A 27,890-nucleotide genomic window follows, 5' to 3' on the forward strand; every position below is an offset into this window, starting at 1 on the left:
TGCCAGCATATAAGTGCCTGTTGGTTGAATCATGCATGCACACAAGCATATATTTAACATGTGGGGGGGAAAACCAATGCAGCCCCGGGGAACATTAGAACATTTGAAAAGTCTAGATGATGTCACAGACACCCACTGTTCCTGCCTGGCCAGGACACCAAGATTATGGAAGGTACTGGGGGAGAGACAGTGGCCAGGGCATTATCTCCTCCAGGTCACTAGATGGCAGCCCCCATGGATTACTCTGGTGCCATGGATTCCCACAGGGTTTCATGGTAGTTGGAGTTCAGGACAGCCCTGTTGGGTTTCAGGGGTGCTGCCAGGGGTTGCTGCAGGGGCTGTGGTGCCCTATTTTGTTGGGCGTCTGCCTTACCCAGAAGTGCTTTCAGACCATGATGTAGGGACTCTGGAAGTACTCCAGGGTACTTGAATAAAAGGAGCCAGCTGCCACTACTCCAGGTGTTAGAGTCGGGAGGGAGGTGGACAAAGCTTGCCAGAGGAGGAATGGAGGCAAAGAAGAAAGAGAGAGAGCACTGTGCTGTATTGTGCTATTGGTGCTTGATTGTACTGTGCTGGTGTGGAGAGCGAGGGAAAGCACTTCCCCATTTGAATAAGACGTGTGCTGTGCTGGGACCTGTGTCCTGGTGTCTGTTTGTGTTGGGTTTGGGTGGCTGGAACAACTCAACCAGGTCACAACGAGAACATGTCATTGAGCCCAACAAAGCTCACTGATTCTTCAAGTCAAATATCATCAAGTTCCCTAAAAATCTTTTGTCTACCACACTACTTGGCAACTTATTCCATTTGTTTACCAACTTATTCCATGTGTATACTCCATACAGACCACAAACCCGATATAGAATTCAAACCAAGGATGATGGGTCTGTGAGTCAGGAGCATCATACACTGCTTTCTTTTATTTTGAGGAACTCAAAGAAATTCACTAGTCTACTTTCCCAAAAAATCTTTTTTTGTACTTCTCCTTATGTCCTCACAGTACGTCTGAAGTATGGCATATGTCCCTTGTCAGTATTTTTCATAAAGCTTGTAGAGGGGCATCAGTTTAGAAAAAGAACTTCAGGCATCAAGGGTACTCCATTCATTATCCCTCGCTCCCAAAGATACCATTACAAAAAAAAAAAAAACACACATAAACCTAATTTGTTTTCTTTGCCCCTAAGTAGTCAAATTTTGGAGGTTTTGTTCCAGAACCCCCTGCGAAAGGTGAAAATCTGCGAAGTAAAAACCATACATTTATATTGTTATTTTATATTGTCATGCTTGGATCACAGATTTGCACAGAGACACAGGAGGTTGTAGAGACAGGGACTTTAAAACACTGCAAACAAACATTTGTCTCTTTTTCAAAAGTTTAAACTGTGCTCCATGACAAGACAGAGATGACAGTTCCTTCTCACAATTAAAAGAATGCAAACATATCTTCCTCTTCAAAGGAGTGCGCGTCAGGAACAGAGAATGTCAGAGAGAGAGAGAGACAGAGAGAGAAATGCAAACAATCAAAAATCAATAAGTGCTTTTAAGTATGCGAAGCACCGGCCAACAAAGCAGCCGCAAGTAAGGGAGCAATGTGAAGGTAGCCTTTCAGCATTTTTTAGAGGAGCGTCCGTATACTCTAGGCCAGTGTGAGAACAGCCCCTCTGCTCACACCCCCTCCGTCAGGAGCAAAGAATGCCAGAGAGAGAGACAGAAAAAAGCAAACAATCAAAAATCAATAGGTGCTGTTAGAGCTTTTAAGTATCGGCACGCGGAAGCATATCGTATATCATTGAGGAGTTTTATTTAATACATAATATGTGCTCTGATTGGGTAGCTTCTCAGCCATCCGCCAATAGCATCCCTTGTATGAAATCAACTGGGCAAACCAACTGAGGAAGCATGTACCATAAATTAAAAGACCCATTGTCCGCAGAAATCTGCGAACCAACGAAAAATCCATGATATATATTTAGATATGCTTACATACAAAATCCGTGATGGAGTGAAGCCGCGAAAGTCGAAGAGCGATATAGTGAGGGATCACTGTACCGCCATCCTATATAGGTGAAGCATGATTACTTGGTGCAATATGTAACTGGCAATGGCCACAGAAACAATAAGCAATATGGCCTCAGCCATCAAAAATTATACAAAATGGGAGTGCTTGTGAAAACCAGCCATGCCCACAATGTATAGATGATATCACTGTCAGGATGAAAAAAAAAATTAAAAGTGTTAATAATGGTTGGACTTCTTCCATAAAGGATGAATACAATATGATGAAGTGCAATAACAAGGATTCTCCATATAAAGGATATTTGTGATTACACGCTCACATAAGTAGTGGACCAGCTACACCTTTGTATATAGGGAACTTGTTTGTTTTGTTAAGCTGGTACGGTTCTTTCCCTCTTGTGACGTCCCTAAGGTCGTTTTCAAGACTCCTCCCCATTATTCACCAAATATTTGGTTAAATACCTTAGGTTTTTGTCTTTTATCTGGATTTGAAAATGGCTTAAAAGTGCCCCTAGGACCACATGTTTGTACTGCATTCAAATGTGCAATTAACACAATTAAATTTACAGATTTACTGAATAATATTCCTAATTCTTAGTCAATCTTAGCGCTTTCCATCTGAATTAGCAATACATTATGTAAAATTAATTTTGCAGGGCAAGTTAACTATACAGAATAATGTGAATATCTACACACTCAGTAATGGGTATCATAATGGTATGATAATGTGGGGTTTGACAAAGCGGGGTTTCGCCCAATTGCACAAGGTCTGACTCACTTTCATAATCATATATTGTTGAAACTATTTCATATCATTACTTTATTTTGATCAGCTCCAGGCCTTGATGAAGAGTGATCAAATAAGAACCAAAATTAGGTAGCAACAAAATGGCACCACTTTAAGATGTATTAATATTCCAAAAATCCTCCACCTGGGCATGGTGACTAATAATACTGTTACATCTATTTGAAATGGTCATTGAATAAACCAGTTCCCATCAAGAACAAAAAAAAAAAAATTAAAGGGAAAGGGGGAATTCAAAGAACAAAACTGCAAGTTTACAAGTGTTTATGAATTGACACTGTTCAACACCAGAAGAAATAAGGCATGTGTGTAGAGCTGTAGTAACTACTGTAGTAACACTGTCCACCCCTAATTAATACATGAAAATATTACTAACACACACACGTTTTATTCTGAACAACTCGCCTAGTGAGAGGGTGGATAGAGGATAGTGCTGCTGAGTCACCCCTTCAAAGTTCTGTTTTCATATATCTATATGGGAATAGCCAAGGGGGAGTTCGTTCTCTGCCTTTTTCTCAGTTTTCTGTGAGTGCTTTGACTTCCTCTAAAAATATGCAGGTCAAGTTGATTGAAAACTCTCAATTATCGCCATCTAAGAGTGTGTGGCTGAACCGTGTTTGTTGAACTGGAGCTGTCTAGGACTGATTTCTGCCTTGTGCCAAGTGCTATAATTATAGACATTAGCTTCCAGTAACTCTGGATTGGAATTACAAATTCAGTTATTTATGTGTGTTTAAGGTTATTCTGCTCCTGATGTACTACTTTGTGAATGTTTTTTAGCAAGCAAACCAAGACAAATTAAGTTTTGTGACTTTGTCTTGCTCTTATAAAGAGTCTATGCCACACAGTTGGCAGTCGCCCCATACAAAATGGCAAATTGACTTCCAAAATGATTTATACACAGAATAAATACAAATTAGTCAAAAACGCAATAAAATGCAGCTGCTGGCAATGCCACACAAGTAGTAACACACTTGCTCGATTATGCTAATGAAGCACAATGCCATTTGGTCCGGCAGAGAATGAAGTTGTTATGGCAGGCATGTGACATTTGTGTTTTCATTGATGGGAGAGCCAGTGGGATCAGGTGCTGCCTTGGCACTGATGTATTGTGCCCAATCCCAATCCTGCCCCCAAGATAAACATGAAAAGACAGCAGCACAGGGAAAGCTCCTCTGTAGTTGTAACACTGAACATTCACTACTGACATAGTTATGAAGAAAAACCCAAGAAGATATCAGCTTCATGTACAATGCAGCCGGAACTGAATTTGTACCTTATACTTTAGTCATGGTCTCTTTATCCATTGCCATTTGAAATAATGACTTCACATGATGTTGACATTAGATAAAGTGACACTTTTTATTGCAGCGGTAAGTGCTTTAATGCTATAAATCTTGTCAAAGTATGAATTTTTACCTTCTTGATTCATTCATGAACAAACTTAAATACTCAACCATTTAATAACAATAATTAATAATGACTCGTTGCCGTACAATATAGTTACTTGTTATTTGTGCTGGTTTTATAGCGTTAAATATATAGAAAGTAAAACAAAACAGACAGTACAATATACTATATTCCATATCAACACTTTACTATATTGAAAGCAGCAAACAAAAAAAATACAAACATAAAATATAAATACAGTATAATTAAGTCTAGAATTGTACTTATGCTTCATCTTTAATTATAAAGTAAAGTACAATTTTGTGGGCTGTGAGTTTAGAACACTAGGGAAAAAGAAGTGTATTAAACTTTTTGATTGACTAGAGTAACAGTTGTAAGAATGAAACAATTGATGTCAGAGTTTCTCATTTTGAGTGACCCGTAACGTTTTCCCAATGGAAATATCTGTGGCTGTGGTCTCCAGTTATATGTCCTGCTTGTTTCTTGATCTAAGCTGTGTATGGGTCCTGCCTGGAGTTAATATTTACTTATCTGCCTCAAATTATTTCTCATTCAAATAGAGAAAAAAGGAGATAAAGGTTCAGGACTGTTTGTCATAATTTGTGATAGTACAGTACAGGTCAAAAATATAACATTGTGGAATGTAAAAACCTTGTGATAGGCGTCAAACAAAATCATTAAAGGCTGACACATTTCATTCTGGTCACTTATCTCTTTTAACCGTCAGAAACTGATGATTTTTAGAATCACAGGCCCGGACCTCAACTTGTGCCAAAGCATGCAGTTTATGTCTTTTTTCATTTTGTTATCTTTATTTATGATCCCTCTTTGGCAGTGACCTTCAGCTCAACCTTTGCCGTTTGCAGTGTTGATAAAAACAGCAATATGGTTGATAATATTATTTGAGTAATGACTTTAAATGAAAATCTGATGCCCTCCATAAAATGAAATGTTATTTGTTCCCCGTTGAACAATATGCTTTGATGCTAAACATGTTTTAGAATTCTGATTGGAGGTAACTTCACATTTTAGTGTTTACTTTTATCTGCTCAAGAATAAGCCATTGCCTGAATACAGTACACTGCAATCTACCAAATCTTCTTTTTTGTTCCAGAAAGGGCTGCCTATTGAATGTAAATGCTGAACTTGAGTAGAATGAAAAATATGAAGATACCAGCAAGCTGTGGTTAAAGAACTTGACCCAGACATGGAAGGTCAAATTCCCATTTTGGCTGATTCTATGGCCTTAACAAAGTCATTTATTGCTTGCAAATTACCCTATGATTTTTGGAAGCTAATATAATAACTATTTATAAAAATGTGAGACTCAAAAGAAGGCAATTTTGTGTATTTTTTGCAAGAATATTTACAGAGATCTCATTGAGATAAGTACATATGTTAGTCAAAAGTTAACTTTATTTAACAATATTTTTGATGGCTATTCTATCCTCTTTCTTTTTCTTTTAACTCCTGCTCCAGTGTGTTATCAGGTCTTGTGATATTCCTTTGTCTTCTCCACGCTCCTCTTATCCTCTTTTAACTTTTTTGCATTCTCTGTCCACTTAGACAAAATCTGTCTCTGTTACTTATGTCTAATTATGAAAGACTGCCTTCAAGTCCCTGCCCATTCAGTCAGTCTGGGGAGATGATCTATCAAACAAGATGGAAGTAAAAAACATAGGGGTAACTGTTGACTGTAATCTGAATTTTAAATCACATATTCATCAGACCACTAAGACAGCATTTTTTCACTTAAGAAACATAGCTAAAGTTAGACCTCTTATATCATTGAAAGATGCGGAGAAATTAATTCACGCTTTTGTTTTCAGTAGACTAGATTACTGTAACGCACTCCTCTCAGGACTACCCAAAAAAGACATAAATCGTTTGAAACGAGTGCAGAATGCAGCTGCTAGAATCCTAACTAGGAAAAGAAAATCCAAACACATTTCTCCAGTTTTAATGTCACTACACTGGTTACCTGTGTCATTCAGGATTGACATTAAAATTCTGCTTATGGTTTATAAAGCCTTAAATAATCTCGCTACATCTTATATATAAGAATGTCTGACACCTTATATTCCAAATTGTAACTTTAGATCTTCAAATGAGTGCCTCCTTATAATTCCAAGAACAAAACTTAAAAGAAGTGGTGAGGCGGCCTTCTGCTGTTATGCACCTAAAATCTGGATTAGCCTGCCAATAGGAATTCGCCAGGCTAATACAGTGGAGCACTTTAAAACACTGCTGAAAACACATTACTTTAACATGGCCTTCTCATAACTTCACTTTAACTTAATACTGATACTCTGTATGTTCAATTCATCATAATAACTATTCATAGTGGCTCCAAAATCCGTACTAACCCCAACTCTCTCTTCTGTTTCTTTTTCCGGTTTCTTTGTGGTGGCGGCCTGCGCCACCACCACCTACTCAAAGCATCATGATGCACCAACATTGATGGACTGAAAGCCAGAAGTCTACGTGACCATCATCATCAAGTCCTTCCATAAGAACCCTAAATACAAAGAGGATTGTTTCATTTATGTTAGGTAGATTGCCCAGAGGGGACTGGGTGGTCTCATGGTCTGGAATCCTTACAGATTTTATTTTTTTCTCCAGCTGTCTGGAGTTTTATTTTGTTTTTTCTGTCCCCCCTGGCCATTGGACCTTACTCTTATTCTAAGTTAATTAATGTTGACTTATTTTGTTTTCTTATTGTGTCTTCTATTTTTCTATTCTTCATTTTGTAAAGCACTTTGAGCTACATTTTTTTATATGAAAATGTGCTATATAAATAAATGTTGTTTTTGTCTGTTCACCTTAATTGGGACCTGATTTTTAAAACATCACTTTTGCTTCTATAAATTAGTGCCATGGGATGAGTGTTTTATTTTGTATTGACATTTTAATGTTTATGTTTGATTTACTGTACTGAATTTCAGGTTTGCATATTTATTTAATACAAATCTGTAGTATTAGAGTATTGTACCATGTTCCATGTTAGCCATTATTAGCTAACTAAAAAGATCTACAATATACAAGCTTTGTTAAATTTATGTGAATTTCTAATTGAATTTTTTGGAGAAGCACAAAGACTCCGCTGATTTGCTATTTCAATTATACAAAAAGTATTTAAAGATAAGCTAATTTTTAATGTAAATGTAAAGAGCAGAATCATTCCTGAACATTTTGCTTATAAATGCAATTTATGATTAATAAGGTTGTTTTTTCATTTTCATTTTTTTTAATTATTGACTGACGTGAAAACTATTTTGTTACAACTTGGGTTCAGTTAGTATTCAGTTAGTATTGTTTTCTCCAAGTTGTCTGACTCGGAGCTCCCACTTCAAAGGATGTTTACATAAAATTTCTGATGGCTTAACTCATATTTCCCATCTGTCCAATAGTATGTGAACACAAAATTAAAACTGAGGGTTGTAACAGAAAGAAGAACAATAGGCTCTTCTCCACCTACTCCACCCTGCCTGCACATAAGAAAGGGCTCAGAGCCGATACCTGATGTAATCCCATCTCCACGTTAAATGCATCTGTCGCTCCTACCGCAGACCTCACCACTTTAACTCTTCCCTCGTATCTATCCTGTACAACTCTTACATACATCTCTGCCACTCTGGACTTCCTCATACAGTACCAGAGCTCCTCTCGAGGCACCCTGTCATATTCTTTCCCCAGGTCCATAAAGACGCAAGACAACTCCTTCTGGCCTGCTCTAAAGTTCTCCATTAACACCCTCAGAGCAAACATCGCAGCTATGGTGTTCTTTCCTGGCATGAAACCATATTACTGCTTGCTAATCATCACCTCCCTTATTTAACCTAACTTCCACTACTTTTTCCCATAACTTCCCTCTATAGTTACTACAGCTCTACACACACCCCTTATTCTTAAAAATGGCACCAGTACACTTCTTCTCCACTCTTCAGGCATCCTCTCTCTTATCAAGATTCCATTAGACAATCTGGTTAAATACTCCTCTGCCATATCTCCTAAACACCCCGTTGCATACACAGTTATGTCATCTGGACCAATAACCTTTCCATTCTTCATCCTCTTCATAGCTGTACTTACTTCCTCCTTGCTAATCCGTTGCACTTCCTAGTTCACTATCACCATATCATCCAACCTTGTCTATCTCTCACTGTCTTCATTCATCAGCCTCTCAAAGTACTCTTTCCCTCTTCTCAACACACCCTCTTCACTTGTGAGTATGTTTCCATCTTTATCCTTTAACCAAACCTAACCTGTTTCACATCTTTCCCAGCTTGGTCCCTCTGTCTAGCCAATCGTTACAGGTCCTTTTCTTCCTCCTTAGTGTCCAACCTCTCATATAAGCTTATCATATGCCATTTCTTTAGTCTTTGTCACCACTCTCTTCACCTATCTTCTTTGCCAACCTCTTCCACTGTATACTCTCCTGTACTTCCCCATTCCACCACCAGGTTTTCTTATCCTCCTTTCCTCCTTACTCTGGCAAGATGTCATGCCAAGCACCCTTCTTGCTGTCACCCTTACTACTTCTGCTGTAGTTGCCCAGCTGTCTGGTTACTCTTCACTACCACCTAGTGCCTGTCTCACCTTCTCTCTGAAGTCAACTTTGCAGTCTTCCTTTTTCAACTTCCACCATTTGATCCTTGGCTCTGCCCTCACTCTCTTCCTGTTCTTGATATCTCACGTCATCCTACAGACCACCATCCTATGCTGTCTAACTATGCTACCTAACCATGTTACACTCTGTTTTCAACAACTATTAACCTTGGTTGTGCTCATCACCAAAAATGTTTTTAAAACTTCTTGTGTATTCTTTTTACAATGGATAATTAGACAGTTTATTTGATTCATTCACTTTTTGAATCTGCTTAGCCCAAATGAAACTTGTGTCTACTAGCAATGGCTGGAGGGTGGAAGCCAGATGTGGACAAGACGCTAGTCCATCGCAGGGCACACTCAGGTATATATCTACCATCATTTACATTAATTTAACATCCAAATCTTTTCGATATTGGTAGAAAGGGGAGTACCTGGAGAAAACTCTCAGGGATTTGAGGAGGAGACATTCAAACTTCAATGAAAAATTAGGAGATGAAAAATCTATCCCCAAACTTATAGTTGACTTTGCCTAACAATGACATAACAACTGTCAACAAAAATTCTTCAGAATAGTGGTGCTCAAAGGAAAACAAAATGGTGTCTCAGGAGAATGCTAAATATTTTAACATTATGAAATATTAATCTAAAACCAAAAAACAAATGTCAGATACAGATTCAGTGGGCTTCTAAATCCTGTTGTACATGTAGAGCTTTAGATCAAAGCCTGTGGAAAACTCAGAAAATTATAAAAAAAGCAGCTGGTCATAACAGTGGGATTCAAAGCCAAGCCTCTTCAGATATGAGGAAGCTGTGCTAACCATTGCACCACCACAACACACTGTGCATACACCCAGTAAATGAATAGTTTTCATTAAAGTCTGTATAGAGTTTGAGACCGCATCTTTATTTAAATAAATTTGATAATTTAATGACTTGATGGCTTTGGTCAACTCCATGATAGTTGATGACACATGATTTTTGACAGTTCATTCAGGAGACCGGATAAAATAAATGCTCTTATTTCTGACCCCAGGAAGGTGAGTGGTTTATAGGCTATAAGTACACCTCTGTCTTTGGTTAAATTGGTCTCAGAAGGAGGTTAACAAGGAGAGTGATGGTCAAGGTAATACAAACAATATATGACATAATGGCAGCAACAATGGGAAACCCATGTGCTTATCCCATTTGGCCAGTGTGTAAGGCAGCTTAGACTCTGCTGCTGATGTGCATTTTAGTGGAGGATATAAGTGAGGGATCTGGAGGACCTACTTAGTATGGGTAAATTTGAGAGGCTAACAAACTGGGTTGGTCCCAAAGCTACAGCAGTTATACCAAAGTTTTATCACTCACTGTGCCAATGCCGCTTCAAACGTAGACAGCATGCTTTGTGTCACAACTTCCACTGGAACTCTATGCCCTCTCTGACATTTGCAATGGCTGCCTACAGCCATACTCTCATTAGGTCTTTTCTCTCTGTCATCTGTACTTCTCCCTTGTGCTTAATTTAAAAGAAGCGGTACTACACGGTCTCAAAGCACCTAAATGCTTCTTGCATGTGAAAAGGCAGAAAAATAATTAAACAGTCAAATATTCAAAAAGGCAACTGCAGTATGACAGCCCCTGCAGCTCCTGTGGCAATATATAATAAATCCTAATATCGAGTTTTATTTAAAACACTCACCAGCTCGACATTTTCAGGAATCTCTGGAGAAGTGACATTAGGCAGAACTTTAGTTTGGGTTCTAATGTAGCATTTTTGATTCTTGGAAAAGCGTATTCCAGTTATTCCCTGAAAGGTAAAAGTGAGAGACGTGGTGTTAATTTTTAGGTCAGAAGGTCTGCTTAGAATCTGTTGTTAAAAATCCTTAAAAAGCTAATTCAGGTTACAAATTTCAGAAAGTGAGGTGAAATATAGTCAGTAAAAGTGAGCCATAAACAAGAAAAATACTGCAGGAACCAAGCCTTCCTTATGTGTCACCTTGTTTTAAGTGTGCAAGTGTATACTGCACATACTGTATTTCCTTTAGTATGGTATGCTTTTTATGAATGATTTTAATTAAAAGGACAAACAGAGACAGTGACTTAGTATTTGACCACACAGTAGAGAACATAAAGGGTTACATATAAATTCCATATTTATTCATCCATATATATCTGAAAATTCTTGTATGTGCTCAGTACCAGTTAGATGATTTTCTCCAGGGCTTAAATATTTCAGATATATTTCTTTTGGTTCCCCGCCAGCTGGAATGCATTTTCATTGCAGCAGTATACAAAAATGTTGGATGCTAAAACGTTTCACTAAATTCTTTTCCAAAGGCATTTTCCATTTTCACTCTCAGACTCTGCTTTTACATTATAAGAGGAACCTATATGTGCATTAGCAAATGTCAGGGATGAAAATACCTGTATATAGAAAGTAAAATAAAAAGATAAACTACTGGATTGCACAATACTAGAACCCCAGCCTGGGAACTGTCTGTTTGCAGTCTGCACGTTCTTCCTGTTTGTACGATGTGACTCCACTTTCATTCCATATCCCAAAAATGAGCAGGTCAGATTTATCCATCCAAGGTTGGCAGTTGATGATGCCATCATAGGGCTCCAAATTCATATGCCCTTAAATTTAATAAAGAGGTAGATAATGGATAGATACAATTTTTAGTATATATGACAAAATGCCACACTTTTTTGCATTCAGGTTTATTCTTGCTTTTTCCTCTTTTAAGATGTGAGTACATATTGCAAAAAAATGGGACCAAGCAAGAACTGTGAATAAAATGACAGCGTATTGCATAGCACACACACATGTATACTGTAGTGGTGTGAAGCCAGGCAAGGTAAAAATATTTTTTGAACTATGGTAGGAAGGCCATACAAACAGGTGATGAAGTTGCAAATAGTACATAGAAAACAAAATGGAATTAAACTAGTGTGAAGTGGGAAGAACAGCAGCTGATCCCCAAGCTGCCATACTTAACATTATAAGAACTATGGAACTGCAAAGGATGCATAAGACAGGTCTGAAAATCGAACGATAAATGGTTCCATTTTGACTATTGTGCTCATGTATACAAATGCTGAAAACCTTTATGCCCAAGTAATATTTGTAATATAGTTTTTTAAAAAAACATGTGGAAGGTGTGTAGGATTTTATATTTTAAAAATTGATATTAGTTATTGTATAAATGCAAGTTGTCTCTTATCTAATTGTAATGGCCTCCAAATAACATAGAACTAAAATTTTTTGCAAACCTACTTAATCCAAGCCATGTTTGCAGGTATTTGGAGCCTTTCCTAGCAGCATCAAATACAACACAGAAGCTTCCCCAGTACAGAATGTCAGTTTATCAGAGGGCAACAAGCTTTCTTGAGGTCAGATTAATAATGAAATCAACATAAAAGGGTTTTTGCAATATGGGAGAAAAACTGTAGTATCTGAAAAAAACAACATGCACACATGGAAGTAACAGGCAAACTCTCCACAGAATCACAATGGTGTTAGGGATTTGGATTTGTGAGGTATCAGTTCTGATTTCTAAAAAGTGGATTTGTTGCAAAAAACACTGCTGGTTTAAATGTTTTAACCTTTTGGATTTTCTAATTATAATTTACAGTTGTGCTTGATGATATTAATCACCTATTTGGCAAATTTTCAAGATCAATATTAAATAAACAAACTAGAATACTTCATTATAAAAAAGATAGATAGATAGATAGATAGATAGATAGATAGATAGATAGATAGATAGATAGATAGATAGATAGATAGATAGATAGATAGATAGATGTCCTTTATTTGTCTCCAAAAGGAAATTAGAACTTTAAAGAAGCTCGCCAAATAAACAAACAGGAATAATATCTCTCTCTCTATTTAAAAATCCAACATCTGTCTGTATGTCTGTCTGCTTTTCATGAAAGAACTACTTAATGGATTTAGGTCAGGTTTTTTTCTATAATTCGCTTGAACATTCCAATTGATTTTACAACCTGTCTCACTGCACTAAGTATCATAGTTTGCTTGTGGTTCTGATTTATTTGTGCAAATCCGAGACAGACGCAGCGGACCGAGGAGAGGGGGGTGGGCCCCTCCTCACTCACGTGCCAGCCTTGGGGTGTATCTTACATCCGCTTAGCTAGTGAACAAGAGAACTACTTAATGGATTTAAATTGGGCTTTTTTCTAGAATTCGCTTGAAAATTCAGGATGATTTTGTGACTTCTCTCATCGCGCTAAGAAACAGTTTGCTTACAGGAGTGATATATTCACGTTATTCCGAGATAGAGGCTGTGGGCTGAGGGGAGGGGGAAGCGTGACGTCAGGAGTAGGGAGCCAGGCAGCGCCCTCCTCACTGACCTGTTTCACTTCTACATGGGTGAGACCACAGGGGATGGCTAGTAAATAATAAAGCAAACAACAACCACCTAAACACACATAAGAACTTCTGGCTTGGATAATGGAGAAATTCTGCAATCAATAACAGGGCTACAGGTGGCAGTAAGATGGTCAGACCTGTCCAGATGTTCAATTGAAGGCGTTAACATTTGAAAAAAGGTCCAGCTTGCTGGGTCCATAAAAGGAATATGCCATTAGATGTTTGTTCATAATTGCTCATTGTTCTGTTGCCAATATACCCTTTTTATCATATATAATATATACATAAATATCATATACATATCATATACATGTATATCATATACAGTTATACTGAGTACAGTTAAAAGATATTTGAGAACTAGATGGAAGCAAGAAGAATAGGTGGAACAACTATAAAGAATACACTTAAGTAATATAATATGAACTAATGTTGGGCTACAAGAGGGGAAAAATATAGGCATTGGATACCTTAAGCTTTCCTTTAGACAAAACATAGCTGATCATGTTTAATTTGATAGCACAACAAACCATACATTTTCTGAACACACTTATTCTAATATTGAAATTTGTGGAGCCAATGCATTTACCCATTTTCGAAGCAATAATGGAGACAAACAAGTTCACTGCAGAGTACACTCTTGCCAATTTAGTGTTGTTCATCAACAAAGCCTGTGTATTTTGGGATTTGGAAATAAAGCAGAGTACCTAAAGTAATCCTGTGTAGATACAGGGAGAATGCAGAAGCATCAAGCAAAGAATGAGCATACTCCAATTTGAATACAGAATTCACTGCTCCACCATACAACAAAAAATGGAAACACACCTGGAAAGCATAAAAGTAATTAACTTTTTATTGTTTTTGCAATTTATGTAGAATAATAGAACTGAACAGTGATCACAGATTTTTTTACAATAAATTATTCATTACTAGTAACAAGTAGTACTGGTCACAGAGTATGAACAGCATTTAGTGTGGAGTGTGGAAATAACTGTGCCAATGATGCCCCCTTCCCTCACCGTACACCTTAGCAGCTTACTATTGTCAGAGCACTGTGTAAAACATAAGAGGTCTTAATTATGAAGCAAGAGGATGGATAACAGACGATGCAAAACATAATACAAAGTAAAACATAAACGGTAAACACTAAGGTGACCACTTTCTGCCTGTTTTCATAAACATGGTGCTGTCGGCCTTTCTGTACATTCTCTAAAGTGACTCTGTCACCATCTGTCTTCTGTCTCCACCTTTGACCACTACTTCACTTTTCCGTGGAGCTGTTGCCTCCTTTATTGCCATTTCAGAGTTTATGTAGTCCAGATACTTGTGGCATTTTATACAACACCTTGAGGAGTACTTATAAGGTCAGTAATTATGCCAAATGGTCAGCTACTATTTTTATTGCTTCCCTTTTTGTTACCATTTCACAGATTTTATCCCTTATGTTACTGATATCCATGTACAATTAAAGAACCAAGTAAACTGCAACTGAGCCATATGAAAAGACCCCTATAAATGTTTCCTGATCATATTTGTTGTGCTCGATAGGGGATGGAGTGAAATTGTCCAGCAGCCCTCCAGTCAGGAACAACCACCCTACCCCTTTTCTCTCCCAACTCATAGTCACCTCTTTGTTTTACCTTCTCATTTCAATAGCTCCTTCTACACCCTCTGCTATCTTCCTAAATGCACAAATACTTATCATGGAATATAATTTTGGTCAGACACGTTTATCTGCCTCACTCTGCTCTGTCTGTGCAACGCGGCCGCAGATAGCCTAACCAACTCGGCACATCCACATAAAAAACGACAAGAGGTGAGCGAGGTTTCTTGAAGGCTTTTACTGGATGTACCTCATTGTAAACTGAAATATATACAAAAGAAACATACAGGTATATACAGGTGTATAACCAAAGACAATAAAGAATGATTTACAAAGCAATACATAGCAGAGAGTATACATTAAACAATGAAGCTTTAAAAGACACTTACAAGGCGAGTGATTTCCACGGATGGATAAAGACAAAGAAAAGTGTGTAGACAGAGGTTCAAATTGCTACGTACCACAACTAACCAGACCTACTGGTTTATATACCTTAGAGATACGCTTCAGACGTGACCGAAACAAGAGATAAAGAGGTGTCTACGTGAGACACATGGGATGTATTGTATTCAAATGTTTATTATGGGACCTACGTGCTTTACGTGAGTTTCATAGACTTTAATAGCACCATTGTGAGTGTGGGACATGACTGACTCGTGTGTTAATAAATGGCAAGATGAAGGGGGAGTACAGCTCAACAAATAACAGTCACAGAGATTAACAAGTAACAAGATGTGGGGCAGAATACACTTGCTATCTGTGGCATGGGATGCTTTAAACTGAAAAGCTTCTGCCTCTTCCACTGGCTCATGTCAGAGGTATCTCTCTTTATATCCTAAACATCCTTTTTGCTCTCTAACTTCTTTTGGGAAAAGCTTTTAATATGAGGAGCATGAACTCTGAAGCATGCTTCTGCACGTTATTTCTTATCATTAAATTTCGTGCAATCCAATAAATGAAAATCTGTTCTAGTGTAATCCAAAAAGTGGTCTACTACATTAACACAAAGTTGTACATTGTACACCTCTCTCTATGACTATTCAAAATGTGTCTTGAGTCAAGGTCTTGCTAGTGAGTACCTACTTCACTTTGACCCAAGTTTTTTTGGTTGTTCCTTGCTTAGACATTAATAGAATCAAATCTTTGCTTATTTATCAGATGGATTTTGTAAAATTAAAATTTTATAATGTACTGTTAAGCACACACATGGAGGGGTGTCATAGCTATTTGAGGTGCTGCCTCACAGCCAAAGCTAATCCGCTTAGTCAATATCTCTGTGGAGCTGACAAGCAGTTCTTGTGTCTGCATGGATTTCCTATGACTACTTCAGCTTCTTTTTGCATCTTAGAGATGGACAGGTTGGGTTAATTTTCATTTCTAAACTGACTGTGTTTCAGTGAGTAGAAGAACATCTTTATGTCTGGTTCTTGTACAGACCAACCCTTCTCAGCATCTCTGTAACTGACAAAGAGGGTTTTTAAAATAAATTGATGTAATTCAGACACTTTGCAGTTGTCTCAACACATCCTGTCAGTATTTTTAATATTCAAAAAATATTCAAGAAAGCCATGTAGTTGGTAGTTAGTGTAAATCTTGATATCACTAATAAAAAAATATTGGAAGTTTTAGTACATGGCTGTGTTTTTCAATTAAACTGTAAAACTTGTTAGTGTAAAAGTGGCACCCACGCTGTTGGCTATGTTTTAGTTATCGATGGAAGTAATTTAACAAGAAGTTCTTAAAAAATCAGAACTAGATTGTGATTCAATGTGCTTGACCTTAAAACTGTCAAGCCGTTGTCTTATATATGTAGGATCGAATTGTACCCTGGAGTTAGCTATTTAAACTATTTGTATCTCATCACCACCAAAAAAAAAAAAAATTAAAATAATTTATCCTTCAAAGTTACATGGTATTGTCATATGCTAGGACTGTGTACATTATGAAGTTGTTTATTATAACCAAAGATGTCCCTATTGTTACTTTTTTTTAAGTATAAGGCAATCAATGAGCGGTGAAGCATCGGTTTCAGATTAGAAGGCAACTACTGACTTTATGGTAATGTAAAATTCAAATTTAACACTACATGTTTTCTTTATGAGCAATAACTTTTTAAAAAGTAAAACAAGTTCGTTGCTTGTTATTCATCATATTCTGTAATAATGTTTATCAAGAAAAGAATATACTGTAGCTAAATTGATAAGAGATAGCTGCACTGTCTTTAAGAGTTACTGTACCTCAGTTGCCTTTTCATAACTGAGGATCAATAATGGTGTGGGTCTCATGTTTTTTTTTCTTAAATAATAAAGCAATGGCTGTCAATGCCTCACATACTGATTTTTTTATAGATATGAACAGTCTAAAATTATTCCTCATTTTCCAAAACACACTTACTGAGTAAGTCTTTCTTACCTTCTGAAAATATTGCTCCTAGTTCTAAACAATGCAAACTCTGCAAGAGGGCAAGGCAATTTTAATAAATTTAATAAAATAACAATAAGAAATAAAAAATGTATATTTTTATACAATAATAGATCCACTTCATTTAAGTAGAACACTTTCTATCTTTGCGGGCTGCCTGACTTATAACAGAAGCTAGAATGGTTCAAACTCCACCACAGAATGCTTCTAAGCATGTAGCTACGTTCTTTCTTTTATACAAATCCCACTAAATCAGGGCTGCCAGCTGTTCATAAATTCAATGAAGCCACGAAATCTGCAAAATCTACATTCAGATTGTCTCTGTGTAAACCTTTTTAGTTATAAAAAAATGTAAAGAAAAACAGACCCAAAATGCTAGGTTCATATCTTAGCCTAAGCACTTTGTCTACGCCAGGGCTCTGTATAGCTTTTCTTTATTTAGTGTTTGTTCCCAAAGCACCAGCAATTGGCTCCAGGATTAATAATAATAATAATTCATTTTATTTAACACTAGAATTCCTACGAGATTACGAAAAAACTCGTAATCTTGGCCCACCTTAAATCCCTTAGCACCTTTACATGTCTCAATCAGCACAAACAGCAAACAGCCTGCTGTGCCATTGTCCAGAAACGGCTCCATAAACTTTATGACCACAGACTTGGAAAGTCTTTGCCTAGGGTTGTAACTCAAAACAAAATTCTCAAAAAAAAGTTGCCAGGTGTCTGAAATTGCAACAAATTTGTTTTGTTTCACATGTTCTGCACGGGTTACTTTGTTGTCAAAGCGCAGAGACATTATATCTTTGATTGCTGGTACAACAAATAGTTCTGAGCAGGCGTCAGCCTCAGCACCAACTGTGGTCATCACTGCTCTTGTGAAAAGAATGGAGATAAATGGCATCAACTCAGAGAGGGAGTTGCAAGTTCTTTGTACCACGTGAACAATGACAGAATGAAACTGAATAATAATTCAAACTGAATAATTTTACAAGTAGCCAAAATTTACACTGGGTGTTGCGGACTCAAATCAAATGTATTTTTCTATTATATTATAGTAATAATAATAGCGGCAGCTCAATACTCGGAGAGGCAAGACTCAAACCTTTGGGTTATAAGGCAGTAGTTTTTACGTCTGCGTCATTCTTGAACATATATCAACTTCAACTAACAACTGAGCTTGGGTTTTTAACTCATTGACCGTAACATGTAAATCAAATGATTTTTTGTTCTTTGGTTATATTCTCGAATAAAAGTGTACATGTTTATTTGATATTTGGACTAAAGTCTTCACACGTTATACACTTCACATCATTATTAGTATAACATGGAAAAAGTTTCTGGTTTAGGTACTGTATGTGTTCAGCATTTCTTGCCTCGCATTTCCTTTCATCCTACACTTACCCAGATCTTTGCAGACAAGGAACACACATGAAATGCATGCATTCCAAATAACGATATGCTGATAAGGTCACATGCAGATAAGGAGCCTTGGCTTGAGCTGAGAGAGTTGAAATCCATCAAGGTGGGGGATGGAACAGTAGGCTGCTTGTGCTGATCGACACATTTACAAAACAAAAGATGCTGATGGAGAGGTGCAAAGGGATTTAAGGTGGGCCGGGATTACAAGTTTTTTCATAGGCTTCAGGGATTGTAGTGTTAACCTTTTTAAACACTCAAGGTCACCTTACAACAACAACAACAACATTTATTTATACAATTTCATACAAATACAAATAATGTAGCTCAAAGTGCGCACAATGAAATTAAACAACAGTAATAAAGATAAAAAAAAACAAAGAGGATGATACAATCAAATAGCAATAACGGTATAGAAGTAGTAGCAAAAATAACTAGCTGTAACAGTGGTAAACTCATAATTTATATGCCAGTTTGAAAACATATGCTTTGAGGACAGTTTTAAAATGTGTTATTGAATCCAATTGATGGATATGAGAGGGAGGAGAATGCCCGAGTTGAGGAGCACTATGAGAGACACTCGAGCTCCGATAAAACAGAGTGTGATGTGTGGTACAGAAAGTAGAGCTGCAGATGAGGATCTGAGGGAGCAAGAAGGAGTGTAAGTTCATAGGAGATCAGTAAGATATGGAGGAGCAAGGATGTAGAGGACTTTAAATGTTAAGAGCAAAATTTTGTATTGTACTCTGTAGTAAACAGGGAGCCAGTGAATTCGGAAGAGAATACGTGTAACATGTTCAGTGGATTTAGGTATTAATCGTAGCAGCAGAATTTTGAATAAGTTGTAAGCGATGGGTAAGTGTTTTAGGGATGCCAGATAGCATTACAGTAATCTATACATGAAGTGACTAAAGCATTAACCAATACTTCAGTACTGTATTGCGTAAGAACAGGTCAAAGTCTAGAAATGTTTCAGAGATGGAAGAAGGCAGTCTGAGAAAAATTACTTATATGGGAAGAAAAACAGAGGGTACTGTTTAGAATGATGCCCAGGCTCTCAACCTGGAAAGAGATGTTTTTGTTAGTGTTTGTAATTAAAATGAATGAATAGTTAACCTTATTGAGTGTAGATTTAGAACCAATGAGGAGCACCTCAGTTTTATTGCTATTTAATAGGATAAAAACTTTATGTCTTAGAGACATGCCATAAGAGTATTTGAAGGGAAAACAAAAGTTATTTAGTGGATAGATAAAGCTTTGTGTCATCAGCATAACAATGAAATTTAATACTATGGTGTCTAAAGATATTACCTATCGGGAAGATATATATGAGAAAAACAAGCGGCCCCAAAACAGAGCCCTGAAGAACTCCCTGAGTAACGACTGCATTCTTAGATTTAAAGCCCTTTACTTGAGCAAACTGTCTCCTGTCAGTGAGGTGGGAAGAAAACCATTAATGGACAAGGCCACAGACTTCAAAACTAGCTAGTCTTTTCAAAAGCATCTGATGGGATATGGTGTCAAATGCAGAGCTGAGGTTAAGAAAGTCCCATGTCAGTTGCCCAGAGAAGATCATTTGTAATTTTGACCAGGGCAATTTATGTGTTGTGTTTAGGATGAAAGCCAGATTGAAACAGTTCAAAAAGGTTATTTTTTGAAAGATGGGATTGAAGTTGGTAGGCAACTATCCTTTCAAGAATTTTTGATATGAATGGAACATTTGAAATAATAATCGATAATTGTTAAGGATATTAAGGTCTAAGCCAGGTTTTTTCAGAGTTGGAGTAACTGAGGCCGTTTTTAATGAGAAGGGAACTGTGCCAGTAGTAAGGGAAGAGTTACCTATAAAAGTTATCTTGAGGGAAATTCATGACAGACAGGACTTAACAAAGCTTGTAGGTATTGGATCCATTTGGCAAGTGGAATAATTAGATTTTGTTATAAGCTCTGTGATATCATTTTCATCTGGTAAACTGAACTCTTGAGAATAAGGTGGTTGGTAAGGAAATATGGGTGATAGTGAAAGTATGTCATTTTCTATAGAGACAGAAGAAGGACGTTAAAAGTGGATTTTTTCACTTTTTGAGTTGAAGAAATCTGAGAAAATACAGCAGTGTTTAACAGTGAAGATATGGTGAACAACATTTTCTGCTAGTGTAATTAGCCTATTTGTTGTGGAAAAAAGAGCTCTAGTATTTTTCCCTCCTGTATTGATAATGTTAGAGTAGTATATGGTTTTGGCAACAGAGAGAGCATTTTTGTATTGTAACATATGATCTGAATACAGTTCTTTATGTACAATAAGACCTGTCTTCTTAGCTTAATGCTCCAACTGTCAGCCCATGGCTTTGAGCTGATGAAATTCAGGTGTGAACCAGGAAGCAATGTGAATAAATAAAATAGTCTGTGTTTCTAAGGGAGCTAGTGTAATGAAGGCAGAAGACAGAGCAACATTGTAATGGTCTACTAATTCTGATGGTGTGGAAGCAGAAGGAGAAACAGGCTGTAATTGCAATAAACTAATAGGCTCTCTGGGTTTCCATGCTTGACATTATGAAATTAAATCACACACTAAACCTTTATTATACAGAGAGGCAGGCTAAAATCAAATGTAATCATTTTGCGATCTAAGATGGGTAATTCAGTAGAGATAAGACTGCATATGATGCCAGAGCAGCAAACTAAGTCTAAAATATGGTGTTTGTTTTGAGTTGAAAAGTTCACGTATTGAATTAAATTAAAACAGTCAAGAATTTCATTAAAATCATTTGTGAGTGCATCAGTTGAGGTGTCAAAGTGTATGTTAAAATCACCCATAAGGATGACATTAGGAGACATTGCACACAAAGTCGTAGTAAAAAGTTCTGGAATACAAACACTTGATAGTTTAGGGGGTGTATATCAGACAGCGATTATAGCAGGTGAAGGCCAGCTAACAGTTCAAAGGAAGGATGCTCTGGGAGAGGTATCAGTGATAGTTTTAGGTGTTTGTGGTGAATTATGGCGAGACTGCCTCCCCTCCCAGAAGAATAGGACTTAGACATGCAGACAAACCCCAGAAGGAGCTCTTGATTTAGATGAAAAATAATCACCCTGTTGCTGCCAAGTCTCCATAAGGCATAAACAGACCATCTTAGTGCCTATAATAAAATCACCACTAAGCAGAGTTTTGTTAGAGGTATATCTGGTGTTAAACAATCCAGACTTCAAAGTGTCTATGGACATATTTTCTGGCAATTTTACCAGAGGAATCAGCATGTTATGATCAACACATTGTGGACTTTAGCATCCTTCAGACCAAAGAGAATTAATAGACTCACTGTTGCTCCTGCTGAGACAAAAACGATGATGAGATCTAAGTGAATGTACTTAGGATGTCAGGGCATGCCGCAGTGCAGCAAGAGATCAGCAGGCAGTTCATAATTTGTTCAAAGCCGATACAATGCATCCGGTGAATATTTTAGTTTTGTAGAAGTGACTGCATTAGATAGCATAGTAGAAATAATACTCCATGACAAGCAATTGAGGTTTATCATAGTAAATTTCCAAAAACCACCCAAGCAAATTTCAGATTGGCAGCAAAGCTATGTACCCCTTGTGTACCTACTCAGCCCAATTAAAATAACACATTAGCCAGTAGACCATCATCACTAGCATTTCCAAAAATACTCAGCAATTGACAAAAGGTAGTTTCCTCCACCTGTTCATCAAAGTTTGATACTTGAGCAGAGAAACAGCAAGAAAGTTTCCACTTACCCACACAGATTGCAGAGAACAGTTCTATGAGGGCTTGTGTTAAGGCCAAAAGAAGCAAGGGACAGGAATGTGTGATATCTGTTTTTAATCCAAGGCGAAGATCAGATGCAAAAGGCAAAAAACAAGTAAAAAGACAAATAGAAAAAATACACAAACAGAGCAATGGCAAACAGCAGCAGACAGAAACACCATCATATTATGATGTTACGGTACCACTGCAGAAGTTAATGAACCACATTAGCCTCTGAATGACTTCTTCTTCCGTCAATGTCGGCTTTCTTTGGATCAAGTATCTTCTAGTTATTCATTTATGACAAGTCATTTCTAGCTAAGGAACTGTAATATTTTTAAGTCATTTTATTGCTTGTTATTTAATTCCATGAATGGTCTTGCCTGGGTTTGCAGTCATAGCCACCTTTCAGTGTAAATGAACGGATGGGCAGCAATGTCATTTCAGAGCACAATACTACTTCCTAGCCCATTCAAAAAGCCATAACACTGCACTGCATTCTCAAGCTCACTCAATCCATTTCAGGATGACAGAGGGACACAGCCTCTCCTAGCAGCACTAGGCACAAGACAGGAAACAACCCTGGACAGTGTAGAAGTCCATCACAAGGCCCTCTGAAAAGAGTAGAAGTCCATCACAAGGCCCTCTGATACATACTTGTACACACTCACATGGGATCACCTTAAAATTGACATACACGTCATTGCAATACTGGAAGAAACCTTACCAATCAGAGGCTTGGGAAGAACATGTAAAATTTCCACAGTCATTAACTGAGCATGAGAGTCAGAACCAGGACATTGCATCTATGAGGCTACAGCATAAGCCACTGAGCTTCTGAAGAAGGAACTGAAAGAAAAGAAATATAGGGACTCAAGAAAACACAAATATTTTCAGCTATGGGCTCCGTGGACTATTATTATGGATAAAAAAGCATCCTGTGTGTTGAGTTTCATTGCAACCCTTTCCTATCAAACACAGTACTCTGATTAAATAAATAAAAAGTGGGGTGAAGAAGGATGGTGTAACAGCCAATAAACTTTGTAAGCTGAGTTTTACATTCATGATGATAATTTATATTCAAGTGAGTTAATTTCTCTTGAGGCAGATTGACACTTAATTGCCCTTTACTCACATTCAGTGCATCTCAGGTACATTAGCAGTGGTGACTGAGATGTGAGGACAGCTTTTTAGCACACTAGTCAGGGTTCAGATCATGTTTCTGCTCTTGTCTGAGTACAGGTTTCATGTTCTTGCCATATCTTTGCTGTTTTTTCCCTGCTACTGACACGTATAAGCCATATGTGGTAGGATGATTTGCAATGTTAAAGTAGGTATGTCTGGAGTTGTGTACAGCACTGGGGTTGAGTTAAGATGGATAACCTGAGAAGTTTTATCATGTATAAAATAAACTGTGTAGCTGACAAATCCAACCATATCGAATCTAATGAAACTTGCACCAAGAGGAATTCATTTTCTGGTGAGTCTCCCAACTCAAACAAGTTTCCAGGATTGTGTGACCAAGTGATATCTGTGCGGGTATTAATTGCATGCATGCACAACCTACAGAAAAGAATTCCCTAGTAACACATTTATATTCTAATTTGCTTGTCAATCTCACCTGAACATGAAACACTTTGCATTAAACATGCATTTGCACCAATGGGTTTATGCTTAATTTGTTTGGGCAAAAACTGTCTCGACTAAAGTGCAGTTGTTACCTGAGAAACAGCAGCTCTTAGATAAGAAGGGGTGATTATTAGAGTTACTCAACCAGAAAATAAAGAAAGGACAGTTCATTACGCGTAAAAGAAACTGGAAAAGGATGTGATTAAAATGTAGGAAGTGTCAGAATAACTCCTTGTCATTTAGCTGATTAAACATACAAACAGAAAGCCTGCATCCCCATTGTACAATTATGTGATTGTAATCAGCTATCTCAGGCTCTTCAGTCTAACCCGTGATGCCGGGTTAAAGATGTTTCATTTTAATCTGTGTCGTATCTCTTATCAGCTGTCAGTTTAGACCTAAGGCAACATATTGAAGAAAGAGTGGCGTGCATTTTGCTTGGATGATATCAATGCAAATTATTCCAACATCTGGTTTATCATATTATAAAAAGGTTGGGCTTCTGAACATCTTCTCCTTTCATGTGCTAATTTAGATTGTGTCTGTCTCACGCCCATGCAGATTATTGAGGCATTTCTGGGTAAATAATCAAGTGTGTTTCAGCAGAGTTCAGTAAAGATTAAAATATATATGTACTGTGTATAAATATATATATATATATATATATATATATATATATATATATATATATATATATATATATATATATATATATATATATATAGCAGTGCACCTCTAGGCAGGTCACCTGCTGGGATTGAGAAGTCAGGGAACTTGAAATAGGCAGCTGTAAAAATAAAACTAAAATGCAACTTGAGGCCTGGCCAACTCATCACAGAATGTCTAAGGCTAAGGCATCTAAAAGCGAGTTACTTTAATGCTTGACATTTGAGAGCTGAAAGATGTAATTCAAAAAAAAAAAAAAAATGTGGATACTGTTTTCATATTTTGGAAAATGAAATATGAAGAAGTCATTATTTGAAGCTGTAGTGAAAGAATTTCATTTAATGGATTTAGGTGATGGATTTTCCATGGTCACACAAAACTCTTTTTTATTAACTTCAACCCAAAATGTTTTTTCATTTTTTTATCATATTAATTTCATTCTGTATTGCATATGCTAGTAAAGACTTAAACTATAGACCATGCTGTTTCTGACAAAAATAGCAAAATGAACATAGTGTAATATTATTGAAGCTTATTAAAAAGGACTTTATTCTTATTAAGTGAGGCTCAATCAGATAGAATATATATGAGCCGTGATCATTCTGTAAGCTCCGCCACACAGAGTTTCGGTTATTCTTCGGAATGACTTAAGGAATGGCTTGGTTTGACTTTAGAGGTGATTATAAAGGCTATAATAGTAGATATCAGTACTGATGAGCCGGCTGGCCCAGTAACATAATGCAGATCAGCAGAACTTTGGATTGGAAAGTTATAAACTAACCACAACCACAAGGTCAAAATCCCAATAAGTAGAACAATTGTGGCCAAATGCTGGCTATGTGAATGCTTTTGTTATCTGTGCATTGTACTCCAATTCTATTAGAAGTAAGTCTTTAGAAGTTCAATTTAGATTGCTCAAAGTCATCCTCCTGTTATAGGATTCATTTAAATTACTAATGAGCACCTAAACAGTTCAAGATAGCTCTTAATAATCCTGTATTTAAGTTGTGCTTAACTAGGTTTGTTTGGGAAAGGTGCTATATAAAATAAACATCAACTAATTAAGAAAAAAACAATGGCATTTGGTTGACAAGCTTCTGATTTTTTTTTTTTTACTAGAGGGCTCAGCAATTCCCCTTGTAAAATGTTTTAGACTGGTGGGGCCTGGCACTGCTTCCTGCACTAATCTAATGAATATCTCGGGTCCTTCGGCTACATTTCGGAAATGCAACAGCCTGCTTGATACATTGCTGCTTCAATTTAGAGTAGCTGGTAGGCTGCCAGCCCTCCACCTCCACAATTTTTGAAAGCCCCATTATAGTATTATACTTCTAATTTATCAAATAGTTGTAGGGCTCAACTTGCTGTAAATATACGTCACAAAATGTGAAACAATTGGGGTACCTAACATGAAATAATTCTCATAGCTGTTCGAATTGTATTATTAAATATTGATAAGGGTTTTGTCAGAATGGTGTTTATGAGAACTATATATGTTTTTTATATTCCAACTTAAAAATAAAATCAGGACTTCATTGGTGGCAGAATGGGGATTGATTATCCACAGAAATGAGGTGTGCCATCTGTAATTTTGCCCATTAAGGCACCCCAATCCTAAACTCTTATGTTCCACTTCTTGTTTTCGAACAGTTTGCTCCTTATGTAATCCTTACACTTTTGTACTTTCTTTCTCTTGGGTTTTCTCATTGTTACTCACAGGTTTTCATTTTTCCCTAGGACGTCCACATTAGCTTAAGAAAATTGAAATGGAGCGGCACTTTGGAACCTGATGTCAGCCCCTATCCCTCCCCATTTTCATTCTCACTATAGTGCCTCAGGATTTCAAAGAGGATTGTTTTAAAGGTGGCTTTACAATATCTAATGACCTGTAACATCCTTTCTTTATAAAAATCAATTTCACTCTTTGCCTTAGGCTAACACTTAGGAGCTTTTTTTTCTTCTTTTTTTATCTTACTCTCTTGTTATGTTCTCGGCAAATAAAAATAATAAGGTTTCCGTGCTTTTCTCTCTCTATCTATCACATTTAATCAAAAAATGCATGGAGCTCTTTATTCACTGCCGCCATTTTCCCCAGTGTCTAGTACTCAACTCATTTTGTTTTTCTTTTTTGTGTGATTGGTGTGATCTTTCACTCAATAGAAGACACAGGGTACAATGAAGGCTTGTAGTCCCAGGACTCCCCGAGGAGTTGGTTTTGCTCTTTTAAGATTAGTTTGAGCTTTCTCAATTGCTCTCAATTCCATGCAGGTTCTTCAGGTTGTTGTTATGATGGACTACAGTAAGAATGTTTTGGTTAATGCTGCTCTGTTCATGAGCTGGACTACATGCACAGTTAAAATTTACAAACATCCTGAATTCCTGTTTTAATTTCATAGCTTGAAATATCTGCTGCATAGAAGCACAGATATGCACCTCACAAAATCACATGAGGGGGCCTGCCAACATTTAAGTGCATTTCCGCAATTGACAGAATTCAGCATTCATTTTATTTGTTTTAATTCAAACTTTGGCATCCCTACAGTTGTGGGTTATTCTGGAGAAGCCAATCAATTCACTGCTCATCTAAGATTTCTTTGTAATTCTCCTGTTGATTAAGGGTTAGCTTTCTGGTGTCTGAACAGTTTTTCGGAACAGATGCTTCTCATAACAGATATTTATTAGATGTTCTTTTTTCAACAGACGCTCTTTTCTAAGAAAAATCTGTTGGAGAAATGAGTTAAGGATTTCTCTGCAGTCATCCTATAGCATCCCGACATGGGTCAACTGATAGTAAGTGTAAATTTGAAAAGGCGTAAATGAAAAGGGCATGAGATATATTTGAGAAAGAGAGAGAAAAAAAAGCCCTAAACATTACAAAGTAATCTGCTTGCAAAAAAAGATAATGATGTGTATCTAGCCACCTGGCTTGGATTTGCAGTTTCTTGCATAATAAAATGCTGACAAATCTGCCTTTGATCAGACCACTTTCTGCAAAAGCTTGTACATTTTACATAGTACATGACTTTTAACAATTAATTAATCTATAGAGCAAGCGTATGTGTGTGTTGGGGTGGCGGCAAATTGAAATGCCATGTTAGTTGTACGTAAAATAATTTCTGTGAAAGGAGTTACTCTATGTTAAAATAAAGAATAAAAATTACAGGTTAAAAATAAC

At 37.0% G+C, this 27,890-nt stretch overlaps 1 protein-coding gene across 1 annotated transcript in view; it reads right to left on the bottom strand.

Annotated features, from left to right (window-relative positions):
* The window catches only part of tnmd (tenomodulin), a 444,267-nt gene that overhangs the window by 175,739 nt on the left and 240,638 nt on the right, over positions 1-27,890 (bottom strand). Inside the window, exon 4 of the mRNA XM_039766000.1 lies at positions 10,521-10,628. Within this exon, the coding sequence (XP_039621934.1) occupies positions 10,521-10,628 (108 nt within the window). The remainder of the gene's footprint in view (positions 1-10,520; positions 10,629-27,890) is intronic.

This window comes from Polypterus senegalus, chromosome 10, assembly GCF_016835505.1.
Source record: "Polypterus senegalus isolate Bchr_013 chromosome 10, ASM1683550v1, whole genome shotgun sequence".
NCBI lineage: Eukaryota > Metazoa > Chordata > Cladistia > Polypteriformes > Polypteridae > Polypterus > Polypterus senegalus.